At 43.9% G+C, this 19,042-nt stretch overlaps 1 protein-coding gene across 2 annotated transcripts in view; it reads left to right on the top strand.

The window, feature by feature from the left end:
- Positions 1-19,042, top strand: part of LOC126474895 (TBC1 domain family member 14-like) — a 332,809-nt gene that overhangs the window by 225,927 nt on the left and 87,840 nt on the right. Inside the window, exon 1 of one of the 2 annotated variants that reach the window (XM_050102390.1) lies at positions 1,089-1,266. The exons of the other annotated variant lie outside the window; for it this stretch is intronic. Within the exon in view, the coding sequence (XP_049958347.1) occupies positions 1,265-1,266 (2 nt within the window). The 5' untranslated portion in view covers positions 1,089-1,264. Of the gene's footprint in view, positions 1-1,088; positions 1,267-19,042 lie in introns of those variants that run through there. 2 annotated transcript variants of the gene reach the window in all.

Below are 19,042 nucleotides of genomic sequence, written 5' to 3'. Positions count from 1 at the left end.
TGGCCACTGTATCCCAGTACATATATTCGCTGATGTGTTTTGTAATTAAGAACCCTGAACAATTTCCATCAAATAAGAACTATCACAAATATAATACAAGAGGGAAAGAAAATCCTCATTGTGAACTTAAGAACCTGACAGTTGTTGAGAGGTGTCAAATGGTCAGGAACAAAAATTTTTAACCATCTCCCTGACCAGATAAAATGTTTAAGAGAAAATGAATCTCTTTTTAAAGCAAAACTAAAGGAATATTTGTTAAATATGTCTGTTTATACATTAGAAGAGTTTTATGATGCAAAAAGGGAAATAGTATTTAGATAGAATTATCCATCTTGTTAACAAAGGGATGTGGTTGCAATTTTTCTCCAAATTAAAACATGAAACTTTGTATTAACACTCAAAGGAATCTGCTGTTATATGTACAATATCTGTTTTTCCTCTAAACTTTGTATTAACCATATGCAGTTATGTTGAAAAATTTTTATATGTTTAATGAAGACTGTTTTGTATCTTTTTGTATGTTTGTTGTTTGGTATGTTTGACTCGTTCCACCTCTCATGTGACGTGCTCACAATACGAGATCTACGGAACATGAAATAAATAAATAAATAAATATATATAGACGACAACATACGCATTCCAAATAAAGATTAGTTAAGGTGTTTCAGCAGTTCTGAGTACGCTCCTTTATTATCGAATTGTAATCCCAAGAATTCAGCACTATCAACCTCTTTTTATCTCCTTATCCAGCCTCGCAGTTGATCGAAGCCTGCGGTCCGGACGTTTCACAACGTTAAAGCTGTTGCCTCTCGCCAAGTTTTTGCCGACAAGTCGTTACACAGAGCGGCCATCTGCAGAACAGCTGTTTAGTTACGTTGCAGTGATATGCTACGATGATAGCGTAAACAAGCTGCGAGCGAGCGCGATTGGCTGGGACACGTCGTGGTACTTACCCGGCGACCCGTGCGCCAGCGGAACCGCCTATGCGATGCTGCAGTATCACTTCAGCTATGCGCCGCTCCTGCCGTGAACGCTGGACTCGGGAAGTGCCGGACTGAGGTTTGTTGCTAAACAGTGTGTCCTGGTGGTTTCGATTATGTCCGCAGCTGTCTCCAGTCTGGACGAACTCGTGTGACAGGTGAAGAATGGAAGCAAACATTACGTCGATAAAAAACTAGTGTAGGGATGATCATTACAGCGCACAGATGCTAGGCAAATCAAACAACAAACTGTTTCTTGACATTCTTCAACAACTGTTGTCCCCATGTACGTGTAACTGTTGATTTAGTGTTGAAAGCATTAGATAATTCGCCTCCTTTGCACACTTCTTTTTTGTTGTCATATGGAATAGTTTTCTGAGGCAATTGCTTACTTAACAAAGTAACCATTGCACAGAATCGTGCAGTAATGTTGTCATTCGTTGTCTATCCTCGAACTTCATGTAGGCAACTGGAAAAAAAGAACTGCTAACCGTCGCCACTTTCGTATGAAATTTGTTGCGAAGAGTCAGGTACATTAAGAAAGTAACAGCAGCATTCATAAATGTAGCAGTAGGAACGAAAGTAATCTGAACTATCCACCTTCCTCTTGCACAGAATGGAGCAGAGTATACAGACATAAAAATATTTGACCATCGTCGTTGTGAATTAAAGGTGGAAATTGTACGTCGTGCTGTGCTAGGTTAAAAGGGGAACCTCCAATCATTTAGTTAGCTATGTTTAGCACACGAAACGCGTGTGCACTATTACTATGATGATTAATGACTGTCTTCGCAGACACTGGGTGAGTGGTACAGGGAGCTGCAGATTTCACCAAAGTAAACAGTGTGACTTGATTTATTCCGTGTTTCTGGTGTCACCTATCAACTGTAATACATTTATATCTTTATCAGTGCTATGTTTTTGTTGACTGAATTTTTACGCTGTAACTCCTTGTTTAGAAATTACATATATGACATGGCTGACTAACTCTTCACGCCCTGCCCAGCCCGCTGAGAATAGATGCTTGAAGTTTGGAGAGGGTGTGGATCTTGTACTGTAGGCATCGTTTAAAGGAAGGATTATTCGAAATTCCAACCCTAAGGGGGTGAAGTAGGGAATAAAAAGTTTTGAAAGTATGTCGCTATTAAGGACATTTGAAGCTAGAACTACAAAAACTGGTTTCTCAGTCAGAAAATAAAAAATTCTTTTCAGTATTTTTGTAAATTCAGGCACGAAGGAGTAAAATTGTGGGTGAAAGTCTTCAGAAAATAATTGCTAAAGAACTACTAGAGTATTTTTGAAGTAAAAATTGGTATTCGACTTCTCGGTTAGAAATAAAAGAAATCGTGTTTCACTTTTTCTTGAAATTGAACCCCTAAGGGAATGCAATAGGGATGAACATTTTTAAGAAAATATTTTGTTACATTAAAAAATGTAAAGCTAAATTTATGAAAACTAGTATAAAGAAATATTTTTTAGGGAATGGAAGTTGCTATGGAAATATCCGCACGAGAACGCAAAAGTCATGGTTGACAAAAAAAAACTTTGGATTCCAGCTACCATAATCGCTTTCTGGTCAGAAGTACATTCTAAAAAGACATTCCACATATTGCCTTAATTAGCGTGAAAAGCTTATAAGGTGTTGCAATTTGGTTAACGACATCAAAAATCTATTAATCTCTGCAGGCCGTACAGTCTACGCGAGCGAATCAATGGGCGCTAAGCTAGTGTACCGCAACGGAAGATGAGTGAAAACTCAAACACGTCTTTGCGTAAATGAAACTAGATTTCAAAGGCTGGCTGCTGCTGTTAATAAAGTTATCCAATCCATAGCAACAGAGCTCAGTTATGGATAAATTAATGAGAAAGATTTGTTAACAGCCTAAAGTGTCTTATTTACACTAGCCAATATTTTTGATACAACAGTGGAAAGTATCTGGAAAGCACAGTAGACAAGAGAAATACTTCTCATTGCAAATTGAACTTGTCTCTGGCCGTGATGTACTATACCAAGCGTTTTCAATCTGCGTCGCAACTTCCAGGTAAGTTGTGGTGGTTTCGTATGAATAATTTGGTTTATTCGCTTTTTGAGTAAAAGAACAGTGTTTGCAATACTGGTGGTGACTTAGGGAGGCATGAAGTATTACTATGGCAGTGTGGTGGAAGTCGAAATGTACTAAGTGGCTCATTTTTATTCAGTAACAATCGGTTTGTAGGTTGGTTAATATCCGCAAGAAGACAAGTGCCTACTAGTTTTTAACTTTTTTCCAACTTCTTACTTCAGGTGGGTTTTCAGCATTGGCAACCAACAGCAAATATATGTTGCGAATGAAAGCAGAGAAACATATCCGATTCGTAATTGCCAAAAATGTGCCGAGATTTGGACTGGTGCTGGAGCAAGCTCAACCTACACATTGATTAATAAGAAAATGATGCGATAACATTAAAAGCTGATCAGAATGGGTTATGTCAACTGGTATTAAAAAAAATAACTACGCTTACACTCTTTCTTCGAAACTCGTCTGTATACTCCGTACTTAGTCGGAAGTGACGTGCGAAATGAGCTGTTTGCCCAAAAGTTTGAGAACCGCTGCTAAGCAATTAACCGACCAACTTTACAGAGTCTAGGGACGGAGCAGAATTATATATGCTCCCTAATCTTACAATTATCGAAACACGCAGATATTTGAAGCTAATGATAGGAAAGCGTCCACTGGCCATTGCAACAAATTACGGAAACATTGTTGGATCCTTAGTGCATTCTCATTGATGGATGTCATAGTGAGACAGATTACCACTGAAACACGTTTTGTAATAGAAAATTAACACATTCTATGTGTAAGTCTACGTGCAGTACATTTGTATCTACAAATTTGTAAGTTCGGACAAAAAATTCTTGTCGCAGCCAGTTTCGCTATTTGCGCACTGTACCGAGTTGGCAGCCATTAAGGCGCTGATGGGTTTGATTCGCGAGGGACGTATTTGCTCAGAAATGATCACTGGCCCGTAATGGGCGGATGGGACACGCCACCAAACAAGGCGCCTTACTACTTTCTTCGGCTCTTGGAAGCATATGCAGTTAATTCCTCTTGTTCAGTGCCTCTGTTGTCGGTGGTTACTTTCTATTTCAGCTCTGAGTCTTTTTCTGGTCTACGTATTGATCTTTTCCCTACTGGTCGATAATTCATTACCATTTAATACAGTCTATTTTCATTCATTCCTGCAACATGATCTCATTTATTCCTGTACTCATTGATGGTCAATTATGCTTTTAATTCCTATTTCTTGTCCAATCGTTGTACTCATTATACTAGATAATCTAAAGTCAGCTGCTGCTCTTAAAAACGTGATTTATACAGCTTGCATTTTTCGTTCATTTGCAGCTGTTATTGCTCAAGCTTCACTGGCATGAAGTTGATTGTATTGTCACTGTCTTGTACAACTGTGTTAGCGATTCTTTCTTCACATTTTTGTTTTGTTCTATACATAGTCCCGTTAAAGTGGTAACGTTACCGGTGACGGTACTACTAAGTCTGAGGTACTAACACGGGTTTGCGAAAATCCTTCACCAAAAAAGACGATGTAAATATTCCGCAATTGGAATGAAGAACAGTTGCCAACATGAGTAATTTGGTATATACAGGGTGTTACAAAAAGGTACGGCCAAACTTTCAGGAAACATTCCTCACACACAAATAAAGAAAAGATGTTATATGGACATGTGTCCGGAAACGCTCAATTTCCATGTTAGAGCTCATTTTAGTTTCGTCAGTATGTACTGTACTTCCTCGATTCACCGCCAGTTGGCCCAATTGAAGGAAGGTAATGTTGACTTCGGTGCTTGTGTTGACATGCGACTCATTGCTCTACTGTACTAGCATCAAGCACATCAGTACGTAGCATCAACAGGTTAGTGTTCACCACGAACGTGGTTTTGCAGTCAGTGCAATGTTTACAAATACGGAGGTGGGAGATGCCCATTTGATGTACGGATTAGCACGGGGCAATAGCCGTGGCGCGGTACGTTTGTATCGAGACAGATTTCCAGAACAAAGGTGTCCCGACAGGAAGACGTTCGAAGCAATTGATCGGCGTCTTAGGGAGCACTGGGGAAGACCTAGAACGACGAGGACACCTGCAATGGACGAGGCAATTCTTCGTGCAGCTGATAACCCTAATATCAGCGTCAGAGAAGTTTCTGCTGTACAAGGTAACGTTGAAAACGTCACTGTATGGAGAGTGTTACAGGAGAACCAGTTGTTTCCGTACCATGTGCAGCGTGTGCAGGCACTATCAGCAGCTGATTGGCCTCGACGGCCACACTTCTGCGAATGGTTCATCCAAAAATGTGTCAATCCTCATTTCAGTGCAAATGTTTTCTTTACGGATGAGGCTTCATTGCAACGTGATCAAATTGTAAATTTTCACAATCAACGTGTGGGCTGACGAGAACCCGCACGCAATTGTGCAATCACGTCATCAACACAGATTTTCTGTGAACGTTTGGGCAAGCATTGTTTGTGATGTCTTGATTGGGCCCCATGTTCTTCCACCTACGCTCAATGGAGCACGTTATCATGATTTCATACGGGATACTCTACCTGTGCTGCTAGAACATATGCCTTTACAAGTACGATACAACATGTGGTTCATGCACGATGGAGCCCCTGCACGATTCAGTCGAAGTGTTCGTACGCTCCTCAACAACAGATTCGGTGACCGATGGATTGGTAGAGGCGGACCAATTCCGTGGTCTCCACGCTCTCCTGACCTCAACCCTCTTGACTTTCATTTATGGGGACATTTGAAAGCTCTTGTCTACGCCACCCCGGTACCAAATGTAGAGACTCTTCGTGCTCGTATTGTGGACGGCTGTGATACAATACGCCATTCTCCAGGGCTGCATCAGCGCATCAGGGATCCCTTGCGACGGAGGGTGGATGCATGTATCCTTGCTAACGGAGGAAATTTTGCACATTGTAACAAAGTGTTAGAAGTCACGCTGGTACGTTCTGTTGCTGTGTGTTTCCATTCCATGATTAATTTGATTTGAAGAGAAGTAATAAAATGAGCTCTTACATGGAAAGTAAGCGTTTCCGGACACATGTCCACATAACATATTTTCTTTCTTTGTGTGTGAGGAATGTTTCCTGAAAGTTTGGCCGTACCTTTTTGTAACACCCTGTATACCCTTGATGTTGCGAAGCAACTTACATCACTCAATAAAGTCAAGTCTTCCGGTCCACATTGTTCACCATTTACGTTCCTTTCGGAACATGCTGTTGCAGTTGGTCAATACTTTAGTCATAAACAGTGGGCAGTCACATTGTGACCACGTGTCAAAACCAGAATTTGCAGCGCGCAGTGCTGCGAGACATTCAGGAAGAGTGTCAATGTGTTTCTGGAATGTTCCAACAGTGATATGATGCCATGACATACCAAGTGACAAGGCCAGGTTTCTCGGTTGAGGATCCATAGCGCGAACAGCCTGGTCAAGGTGGTCCGCCAGATTCTCGATAAGGTTTTAATCTGGGGAGTGTGGTGTACGTTAAATTCGTCGCGGTGCTCTTCGAACCAAACACGTACACTGCGAGCTGTGTGACGCTCTGCATTCTCCTGCTGGTAGAGTTCATAGTGCCGAGGAATAAAAAGCAGTATGTAGCTGTGGACATGGTCTACATCTACATTTATACTCCGCAAGCCACCCAACGGTGTGTGGCGGAGGGCACTTTACGTGCCACTGTCATTACCTCCCTTTCCTGTTCCAGTCGCGTATGGTTCGCGGGAAGAACGTCTGCCGGAAAGCCTCCGTGCGCGCTCTAATCTCTCTAATTTTACATTCGTGATCTCCTCGGGAGGTATAAGTAGGGGGAAGCAATATATTCGATACCTCATCCAGAAACGCACCCTCTCGAAACCTGGCGAGCAAGCTACACCGCGATGCAGAGCGCCTCTCTTGCAGAGTCTGCCACTCGAGTTTGCTAAACATCTCCGTAACGCTATCACGGTTACCAAATAACCCTGTGACGAAACACGCCGCTCTTCTTTGGATCTTCTCTATCTCCACTGTCAACCCAACCTGGTACGGATCCTTTGGTTGAATGCCCCCTTCTTTTGGCTCTGCGTGCTAAGTACAGACTCCCCCACACTTTACCTTTGATGTTGGCTGACGATTCCCGGATGGTCTCTCTGGTTCTAGGTTTCCTCCGGGAGAGTGGTTTTTATTCTCAGTTTTAAAGTTTTTAATCTCCCTCTGGTGTTGGGGCAGGGCGGTGAGTGTTTGGGTGTCTCCCACTGTAGGCAGTGTTCAGAGATTCCCGATTCACCTCCCTGACCGGAATCCTCTTTTCTTTCCCTTTTACTCTGTTTTTACCCCTTCTTTTTAAGGCTTGGTTAGTTTTTCTATTCCCATACGTACTTTCTGCATTATAGCAGTTGTACCTTTTAAGTCACAGGTGGTCTTGCCTATGCTGTTTCAGCATAGTGTTGGGTTCGTTCTCTTGCCAACTTCCCTCATTTGTTTTTACTAATGACAACGTGACTGCCCTTTTACGTTTCCCCTTTATCCGTTTTATTTTTCTGACTATACTGAGATGTCCCGTTAGCAGAATGGAGTCTATTTGAAACAAGGGACTGATGACCTTGCTGTTTGGTCCCTTTAACCTCAAACAACCAACCAACCAACTGGTACGGATCCCACACTGATGAGCAATACTCAAGTATAACACCTCCTTTGTTGATGGACTACATTTTCTAAGGACTCTCCCAATGAATCTCAACCTGGCACCCGCCTTACCAACAATTAATTTTATATGATCATTCCACTTCAAATCGTTCAGTACGCATACTCCCAGATATTTTACAGAAGTAACTGCTACCAGTGTTTGTTCCGCTACCACATAATCATACAATAAAGGATCCTTCTTTCTGTGTATTCGCAATACATTAAATTTGTCTATGTTAAGGGTCAGTTGCCACTCCCTGCACTAAGTGCCTATCCGCTGCAGATCTTCCTGCATTTTGCTGCAATTTTCTAATGCTGCAACTTCTCTGTATACTACAGCATCATCCGCGAAAAGCCGCATGGAACTTCCGACGCTATCTGCTAGGTCATTTATACATAATGTGAGAAGCAATGGTCCCATAACACTCACCTGTGGTACGCCATAGGTTACTTTAACGTCTGTAGACGTCTCTCCATTGAGAACAACATGCTGTGTTCTGTTTGCTAAAAACTCTTCAATCCAGCTACACAGCTGGTCTGATATTCCGTAGGCTCTACCTATGTTGTATCAGGTGACAGTGCGGAACTGTATCGAACGCCTTCCGGAAGTCAAGGAAAATGGCATATACGTGGGAGCCTGTATCTAATATTTTCTAGGTCTCAAGAACAAATAAAGCGAGTTGGGTCTCACACGGTCGCTGTTTCTGGAATCCATGTTGATTCCTACAGAGTAGATTCTGGGTTTCCGGAAATGACGTGATACGCGAGCAAAAAACATGGTCTAAAATTCTACAACAGATCGACGTCAGAGATATAGGTCTATAGTTTTGCGCATCTGCTCGACGACCCTTCTTGAAGACTGCGACTACCTGTGCTCTTTTCCAATCATTTGGAACCTTCCGTTACTCTAGAGACTTGCGGTACACGGCTGTTAAAAGGGGGGGGGGGGGCGGCAACTTCTTTCGCGTACTCTGTGTAGAATGGTCCCCAGGGATAGAGGCATACTTGTGTTGATCTATTGTGTCTTCCAAAATGACGAGATCACCCAGCGTATGCCACAAGAACATTGGCCATACTATACGCTCCCTCTTCCAGCGTGGACCATTCCTACGATTGTTGCAGAGTTTTTGCTTTCAGACGTTTCACGCCGTACACGCTGAAGACCCTCTGTCCGATGCAGCATAAAACTTGAATCTGGAAATGTCACCAGTCGCTACTCCATAGACGTCCATTGGGATATTGGCGAGCAAATTCCAGCCTTCGTTGCCGATGAAAGGCAGTGAGCATCTACATCCACATCTACATCCATACTCCGCAAGCCACCTGACGGTGTATGGTGGAGGGTACCTTGAGTACCTCTATCGGTTCTCCCTTCTATTCCAGTCTCGTATTGTTCGTGGAAAGAAGGATTGACGGTATGCTTCTGTGTGGGCTCTAATCTCTCTGATTTTATCCTCATGGTCTCTTAGCGAGATATACGTAGGAGGGAGCAATATACTGCTTGACTCTTCGGTGAAGGTATGTTCTCGAAACTTCAACAAAAGCCCCTACCGAGCTACTGAGCGTATCTCCTGCAGAGTCTTCCACTGGAGTTTATCTACCATCTCCGTAACGCTTTCGCGATTACTAAATGATCCTGTAACGAAGCGCGCTGCTCTCCGTTGGATCTTCTCTCTTCTCTCTCTCTCTCTCTCTCTCTCTCTCTCTCTCTCTCTCTCTCTCTCTCTCTCTCTCTCTCTCTCTCTCTCTCTTTATCAACCCTATCTGGTACGGATCCCACACTGCTGAGCAGTATTCAAGCAGTGGGCGAACAAGCGTACTGTAACCTACTTCCTTTGTTTTCGGATTGCATTTCCTTAGGATTCTTCCAATGAATCTGTCTGGCATCTGCTTTACCGACGAACAACTTTATATGATCATTGCATTTTAAATCACTCCTAATGCTTACTCCCAGATCATTTATGGAATTAACTGCTTCCAGTTGCTGACCTGCTATATTGTAGCTAAATGATCTATCTTTCTATGTATTGGCAGCACATTACGCTTGTCTACATTGAGATTCAATTGCTATTCCCTGCACCATGCGTCAATTCGCTCCAGATCCTCCTGCATTTCAGTACAATTTTCCAATGTTACAACCTCTCGATATACTACAGCACCATCCGCAAAAAGCCTCAGTGAACTTCAGATGTCATCCACAAGGTCATTTATGTATATTGTGAATAGCAACGGTCCTACGACACTCCCCTGCACCTGAAGTCACTCTTACTTCGGAAGACTTCTCTCCATTGGGAATGACATGCTGTGTTCTGTTATCTAGGAACTCTTCAATCCAATCACACAATTGGTCTGATAGTCCATATGCTCTTACTCTGTTCATTAAACGACTGTGGGGAACTGTATCGAACGCCTTGCGGAAGTCAAGAAACACGGCATCTACCTGTGAACCCGTGTCTATGGCCCTCTGAGTCTCGTGGACGAATAGCGCGAGCTGGGTTTCACACGACCGTCTTTTTAGAAACCCATGCTGATTCCTACAGAGTAGATTTCTAGTCTCCAGAAAAGTCATTATACTCGAACATAATACGTGTTCCAAAATTCTACAACTGATCGACGTTAGAGATATAGGTCTATAGTTCTGCACATCTGTTCGACGTCCCTTCTTGAAAACGGGGATGACCCGTGTCCTTTTCCAATCCTTTGGAACGCTACGCTCTTCTAGATACCTACGGTACACCGCTGCAAGAAGGGGGGCAAAGTTCCTTCGCGTACACTGTGTAAAATCGAACTGGTATCCCATCAGGTCCAGCGGTCTTTCCTCTTTTGAGCGATTTTAATTTTCTCTCTCGCTCTGTCGTCTATTTCGATATCTACGATTTTGTCATCTGTGCGACAATCTAGAGAAAGAACTACAGTGCAGTCTTCCTCTGTGAAACAGCTTTGGAAAAAGACCTTTAGTATTTCGGCCTTCAGTCTGTCATCCTCTGTTTCAGTACCATGGGTGCATTAACAAGGCGCCTGCTGCGGAGGTCCTTAAGCAGCAACGTCCGCTGAACGATCGTTGAAGCGACATCGCTGGTAGCCCCTTGGTTGTTTTGGGTGGTCAGTTGCGCAACAGTTGCACGTCCTTTCGACCGTACACGTCACCGCAGCCGTCATTTGCTCCTGTCACTTATGGCCCGTGGTACGACACAGTTGCCTCGACGCCGGTTTCGGGTAGCGTCGTTTTGCCAGTGATTATGCACTGTAGGACGTTAGTAAATAGCTGTTTCCGCATGACGACAAACACTGCACTGTTTTCAGCACCTCCCTCCCGACACGCGTGATATACTCTCCGCTCCTAGTGTAGCACCTGCCGACTGTGAGTGGGACATCGAACATAGGCAGTGGTCACATGAATGTGATTGGACCTTGAAAAACCGCTCGCTCGACGAAATATTCGCACCCTAGACTGGAAAATTGCACAGCTCACACGTATATGGAAGAAAGGAAATAGTTGCAATCAGCTGAACTGAAGACCCATATCGCTGACGTCGATTTGCAGTAGGATTTTAGAACACATACTGTTTGAACATCATGAATTTGTAAGTAGGCTGTTTAGGTTTATATGTTGGTAACGCCACGTAGAGCTCGGTATGAAAATCACTGACTGTGCTGTGTGCAGTCTGTGGCTGGTTTGCATTGTTGGAATATTTACCATTGTAATGAAGCGCTGTGTGAACAGCGCGTAGCGTTCTGCAGTTGAGCCTCCAGCAGTGGTGGATGTGGCGAGAGAAATGGCAGAATTTTGAGAGCGGATGATCTGGACGTGTGTCCATCAGAGAGAGTAAATTTGTAAGATTGGGTATCATGAACTATGACTTTAGAACATTATTAAGGTAAATACATTGTTTGTCTTCTATCAAAATCTTTCATTTGCTAACTATGCCTGTCAGTAGTTAGTGCCTTCAGTAGTTAGAATCTTTTATTTAGCTGGCAGTATTGGCGCATGCTGTATTGCAGTAGTTTGAGTATCGAAGATTTTTGTGAGGTGATTCATGAATGGTATAGGTTATTGTCAGTCAGGGCCATTCTTTTGTAGGGATTTTTGAAAGTCAGATTGCGTTGCGCTAAAAATATTGCGTGTCAGTTTAGTGTTGATCAGAATAGGTAAAGAGCGAAATGTCTACGTTCAATTCTGCAGAGCTGTTTGAAAATCAAATAATGTAAGAGGTTTATCAGCACAGTCATTGATAAATTTTTCTAAGGGGACGTTTCAAGTTACCTAAAAGAAAATCGTCTATTGACACACAAGTTAGCACGTATTCAGAAAACGTTGTTGTGAAACACAACTGGCTCATTATTCACACGAAATAAGTGCTATCGACAGGGATCTTAAACTGATCCATATTTCTAGATTCCAGAACGCTTTTTATAACGTACCTCACAAGCGACTTTTAATCAAATTGCGTGCCTTTGGACTGTCGTTTACGTTCCTGAAATATAGGTCACAGTTCATAATAACTGACGGAAAGTCTTCGAGTCAAACAGAAGACATCCCAGCCATGCTCGATGGGGTTCATGTCTGGAGAACATGCTGGCCACTCTAGTCGAGCGAAGTCGTTATCCTGAAGGAAGTGATTCACAAGATGTGCACGATGGGGGCGCGAATTGTCGTCCATGAAGACGAATTACTCGCCAGTATGCTGCCGTTATGGTCGCAGTATCGGTCGGAGAATGGCATTCGCGTAATGTAGAGCCGTTACGGCGCCTTCCATGACCACCAGCGGCGTACGTCGCCCCCATATAACGCCACCCCAAAACAGCTGGGAACCTCCATAGCCGGCCGGAGTGGCCGTGCGGTTCTAGGCGGTACAGTCTGGAACCGAGCGACCGCTACGATCGCAGGTTCGAATCCTGCCTCGGGTATGGATGTGTGTGATGGCCTTACGTTAGTTAGGTTTGATTAGTTCTAAGTTCTAGGCGACTGGTGACCTCAGAAGTTAAGTCGCATAGTGATCAGAGCAATTTTGAATCAAACTCCATATTGCTGCACTCGTTGGACAGTGTGTCTAAGGCGTTCAGGTTGACCAGGTCTCGAAACACGCCTCCGACAATTGTCTGGTTGAAGGCATGTGTGACACCCGTGAAGAGAACGTGATGCAAACCCTGAGTGGTCCATTCGGGATGTTGTTGGGCCTATGTTCACCGCGCTGCATGGTGTCGTAGCTGCAAAGATGGATCTCGCCATGGACGTCGGGAATGAAGTTGCGCGTCATGCAGCCTATTGCGCACAGTTTGAGTCGTAACATGACGCCCTGTGGCTGCACGAAAAGCTTTATTCAATATTCTGCCGTTGCTGTCAGGGTTCCTTCGAGCCCTAATCTGTAGGTAGCTGTCATCCACTGCAGTAGTAGCCCTTGGGCGTCCTGGGCGAGGCATGTCATCGACAGTTCCTGTCTCTCTGTATCCCCTCCATGTCTGAACAACATCGCTTTGGATCACTCCGAGACGTCTGGACACGTCCCTTGTTGCGAGCTCTTACTGGAACAAAGTAACAATGCGAAATCGATCGAACCGCGGTATTGAGCGTCCAGGCATGGTTTGAACTACAGACAACACGAGTCGTGTACCTCCTTCCTGGTGGAACGTCTGGAACTGATCGGCTGTCGGACCCTCTCTAATAGGCGCTGCTCATGCATGGTTGTTTACATTTTTGGGTTTAGTGACATCTCTGAACAGTCAAAGGGACTGTACGTGGTACAATATCCAAAGTCAACGTCTGTCTTCAGAAGTTCTGGGAACTGGGGTGACGCAAAACTTTTTTTTGATGAGTTTACTAAAGCTGTCGCTCAAAAACGTATTCACGTATGAGGATACTGCTGTACTAGTGTTCGACCGCTGCACAGACTCGCAAATGCGAGATGTATTAATATTATTACCTCCGCTATTGAAGATTTAAGACTACTTATAGAAAACAGTGCACCGAACCGCGACAATTCCATTTATATTTTATTTTGAAAACTCTGCATAACTAACGCCTTTCCTAGCTCATATTTATCGGGAATTTCTTGCGCAGAGAATAGTTCTGTGTGCCTGGAAAAGAGCGCAAATCACTCCTGCTTACAAAACGGGGTGGAGAGGAGGTGCACTAAATTTCAGACCAATATCGCTGACGTCCGTCAGTTTCAAGATCTTAGAGCTTATTGTAAGCTCAAACATTATTATGTTCGTGTAGGAAAAAAATCGCCTCTCATTCAGTCAGCAAGAGTTCAGGGAAAATCAGTAAGTAACAAACAGCTACAGTAGCTTCATTCATACACGATGCTTTGCAAACAACAGGCGAACAAGTAGATTTCTTCTTCCTAGAGTTTGGAAATGCGTTCAGCCCTGTACCACGTCGTCATCTACGAAGAAAGATGTGATCACGGAATGTCTTTGTGAAAATGTGATTGTCTCGTAGAATATTTGAGTAACAGAACCGAGTACGTTATATTGGACGGCGATAGTTGTACAGAAACGAAAGTAACATCGGGTGATCCACAGGCAAATGTAATAGCACCTATAATGTTCTCAATATAAACAATTTTTCAGACAGGGTCAGCACCACTGTAAAAGTATTCTCTGGCGACACGGTTGTGTACAAGAAACGATCGTAAGCAACTGTGCAAAGACTAGGACTCAGTTTCCACTTGATGTAATGAAAGGCCAGTTTCCCTTAACGGTGCATAAATGTAATGCTTGTAAAAAAAAGCCAAAGAATCCAACAATAGCCATTATGAGCACGTCACTTTGTTTTGGGGTAATACTAAGAAGCGATGTGAAGTCTGATGAACACGTAAAATCAGTATTAGGGACGCCAGATAAAATGCAGATTTGTTGGATGGGTTCTTGGAAAATTCAGTGCGCCTGTTGAAGATATCACTTGCGAGATGCTAGTGCGACCAATTCTAGTATGTTGTTCCACGGTCTGAATCCTCATCAAGTACGAATGACAAAAGACTCAGAAAGAACGCGGAGACGTAGTGCAAAATGGTCGGTCGAGTGATTACAGTCCATACAAAAATGTAATAGAAATGATGGGGGAACTTACATAGGAAGTCTCGCAGGAAAGACTACGTAGATGTTTGTGGGTAAATTGGGAGAAGCTGTATTCGAGGAAGTTTGAGTGACAATTATGCTGCCAACAACGAACATCTCGCGTACGGATCCTGAGAAAGAGAGATTAAAGCACCTACATCGGAACGTAGACAGTCATTTTATCCGTCGCTTAGTTGCTACAATTCATCAAGTGGTCTCAGACTCCAGGTGACATGATGGACGATGTCGCTCCGTGCACTCCAGGACGTTGTTTTGGTTCTCAGTTCCTCCAAGGTTATTCTAGTATTTTCTTTCGTGCCCTTTATTCACTTCCTCTAAGTCTCAGACCTTCTGCTCTTCCGTGCACTAAAGGTCTTTTAGTGAGTCTTCTGCTCTTATGATAATCCCAGAGAACTTTAATTTCGTCTGGTATATTTTGGATTTCAAAGATAGTTTTATTTTTCGATGATTGTTTCATACGTTTAGTTATTCGGTCCATGAAACGCCCGGGATCCTTCTCCGAACCCACATTTCAAAAGAATCTATTTTCTTGCTACTTTTCATTGTTCAAGACTCATGTCCGTAACAAACTATAGTCAAGATCAAAGTTTGTCGTTTTTATTTTGGTCATTAGTGACAGTTTTCTTACCTGTAGCAAATTGATTAGTTCAGTTGTCGCCGCTTTTCCAGTTGTACCCGTCCTGTTTCCTCAGTGCAGGAGCTGCTTTTTGCTTTCGTAGAACCTAAGAATGTAGTAGCGGACAAACCTGGCATTGTCCATATGCTCATTTTACCAAATTTCTATGAGAAACTAAAACAAAAAAATGAGCTATTTTTAGTATAATACCGAAAAATTTCATTTTCATGTATTCGTGAAAAATCTTTAAAATTGTGAAACAGTCGTAGAAATAAAATATTCATAATCCACAAACGTAGAAGTACAGTGTTCTGAACAGTCTCTATACGCTGGACCTAACTGATTCGCTTGTCTTCAACCGTATTTTGTAAGCGTCGCTATGGCAACGCCTTTTCATAGCTCTGTAGACGGCTATTATTTTCGCCTACAGCCGTTTACTCTTCGTAGTTGAAAGACGTCAAAAGCGCTACCAGGCGTCGGATATTTCTTTAAGTTAACTCGGCTCTAGGAATGTCTTATTTGAAAAGAATTTATTAGAACTTCATGCATGACGCAGCGTTTTTTCACCCATCTTATCACGTCATATCTCTGAAACTATAAAACATACAGTGATATAATTTTGTAGGTGCAGAATGCGGCGGTTTTTCAAGCATCTCAGTGTTTTTGGCGCCATATCTGCCGAACTGTGGTAGGCAGCTGGTTCTTACCCCAACAGCAGTTGGTGCCTGACAGTAAGGGATATGGGTACTAAGTTTGGCTAAAATTGGCCCATTGGTTTAGGAGGAGATGTGAGGGGCGCGCGCGCACGCGAACACACGAGTGCGAACACACGAGTGCGAACACACACACACACACACACACACACACACACACACACACACACACACTCTCTCTCTGAATTGACTTAAAATTCCCTCAACTATTTATCCGTCCATCACCTCACTGTTTTGACTTCTGGTGTCACAATTATTTTTGTTTCCTTGAAATATACTCAGTAGCCAACTTTCACTTTTCGTATCTTTTTCCAGCGCGTTGTCGTCGTCGTCATGGCCCACTGTAAATGTGGTTATCGGCATATCTTGGGTAGTTGTTCTGATGACACTTTGTCACTCACCCCCTCCCTCCCAATTTTAATTACAATTGTTGCGATATCAGTTAGACCTCCAGTTCTCATTACGTATTCGTAATATAAATTGAGAAGAAACGGAGATGGTATACATGCCCGTCATAATCTTATTCCGAAAGTTCCTGTATATTCGTGCTGTATTTTCACTATTGCTTCTCGCTTTTCATACAGATTTCTGATCAGCTTGTATGTCGCATGTGAAACTAATAATTTTGCGACAGTGAGTGATCTCTGGCGGAGTGAGAAGAGCACGGCGGAGTCTTCGTGACGAGCGAAACTGACGCAGGCAGACCTTGGCTGGAGCGAGATCAGCGCCGGACGACGTCAGCAGCGCGGCGGTCCAGTCATGATGTGGCTGCCGTCTGTTGCCATGACGAGCCAGCTGCCGCCTCGTCTAATAGCGGCGGCAGCCGCGCGCGCGTTCTGCCTGGGAATGTGCTAACTTTACAGTCATCGGCGTCAAACACATCGGTGGTCGACAGTAATCGATCCCAAAACATCGATGTTAAACTATGAATACCTGGAGTAAAGCAAGACGAACGTGAAGTACATCTAATGCCATATTTATTAATAAAGCAACAATTAGCATCACGTATCCCTCAAATACTCTGAGGGGGGGGGGGGGGGGGGAAATAGCAGCGCCAAAAATAATTAATGTAGAGTAATTTCGGGAATATATTTAAGTTACTAACGTTGCCAGCTCTCAGTAAGCAAGCCATTGCAGGGAGTGGAAGGCTGGTACATCGGTAATCGGTGTAAACGCGCGTGCGTTGTCTTGTATGGCTGCCGGATGTCAGTTTGCGGCATGCAGCTTTGTGCCTGTTGCACTTGCACAGGGACGATGACTTCCGTTTGTGGATGACGCTGGAGTTGTCGTCCGCTGATGTCCCATATACACTACTGGCCATTAAAATTGCTACACCACGAAGATCACGTGCTACAGACCCGAAATTTAACCGACAGGAAGAAGACGCTGTGGTATGCAAATAATTAGCTTTTCAAAGCATTCACACAAGGTTGGCGCCGGTGGCGACACCTACAACGTGCTGACATGAGGAAAGTTTCCAACCGATTTCTCATACACAAACAGCAGTCGACCGGTGTTGCCTGGTGAAACGTTGTTGTGATGCCTCGTGTAACGAGAAGAAATGCGTACCATCACGTTTCCGATTTTGATATAGGTCGGATTGTAGACTATCGCGATGGCGGTTTATCGTATCGCGACATTGCTGCTCGCGTTGGCGGAGATCCAGTGACTGTTTGCAGAATATGGAATCGGTGGGTTCAGGAGCGTAATACGGAACGCCGTGCTGGATCCCAACGGTCTCGTATCACTAGCAGTCGAGATGACAGGCATCTTATCCGCATGGCTGTAACGGATCGTGCAGCCACGTCTCGATCCGTGAGTCAACAGATGGGGACGTTTGCAAGACAACAACCATCTGCACGAACAGTTCGACGACGTTTGCAGCAGCATGGACTATCAGCTCGGAGACCGTGGCTGCAGTTATCCTTGACGCTGCATCATAGTAGGCAGGAGCACCTGCGATGGTGTACTCAACGACGAACCTGGGTGCACGAATGGCAAAACGTCATTTTTTTCGGATGAGTCGAGGTTATGTTTACAGCATCATGATGGTCGCATCAGTGTTTGGCCACGTCGCGGTGAACGCACATTGGAAGCTTGTATTCGTCATCGCCATACTGGCGTATCACCCGACGTGATGGTATGGGGTGCCATTGGTTACACGTCTCGATCACCTCTTGTTCGCATTGACGGTACTTTGAGCAGTGGACGTTACATTTCAGATGTATTACGACCCGTGGCTCTACCCTTCATTCGATCCCTGCGAAATCCTACATTTCAGCTGGATAATGCACTACCGCATGTTGCAGGTCCTGTACGGGCCTTTCTGGATACAAAAAATGTTCGACTGCTGCCCTGTAAAGCACATTCTCCAGATCTCTCACCAACTGAAAACGTCTGGTCAATGGTGGTCGAGCAAGTGGCTCGTCACAATACGCCAGTCACTACTCTTGATGAACTGTGGTATCGTGTTGAAGCTGTATGGGCAGCTGTACCTGTACACGCCATCCAAACTCTGTTTGACCCAATGCCCAGGCGTATGAAGGCCATTATTACGGCCAGAGGTGGTTGTTCTGGGTACTGATTTCTCAGGATCTATGCACCCAAATTGCGTGAAAATATAATCACGTGTCAGTTCTAGTATAATATATTTATCCAATGAATACCCACTTACCATCTGCATTTCTTCTTGGTGTAGCAGTTTTAATGGCCAGTAGTGTATCCTCGATTTGAGACAGATCTGGCGGTCGGGCAGGCCAAGGCAGCAAGTAGACACTCTGTAAAGCACGTTCGGTTACAACAGCGCTATGTGGGCGAGCGTTATCGCGTTGGAACACACCCCCTGGAATGCTATTCATCAATGAACACACAATAGATCGAATCACCGTACTGACATACAAATTTGCAATCAGATTGCGCAGGATGACCG

This window comes from Schistocerca serialis, chromosome 4 (genome assembly GCF_023864345.2).
Source record: "Schistocerca serialis cubense isolate TAMUIC-IGC-003099 chromosome 4, iqSchSeri2.2, whole genome shotgun sequence".
NCBI classification, from domain to species: domain Eukaryota; kingdom Metazoa; phylum Arthropoda; class Insecta; order Orthoptera; family Acrididae; genus Schistocerca; species Schistocerca serialis.
Note: the sequence above shows the minus strand (reverse complement) of the source record. Positions and strands in the feature narration are given on the sequence as shown.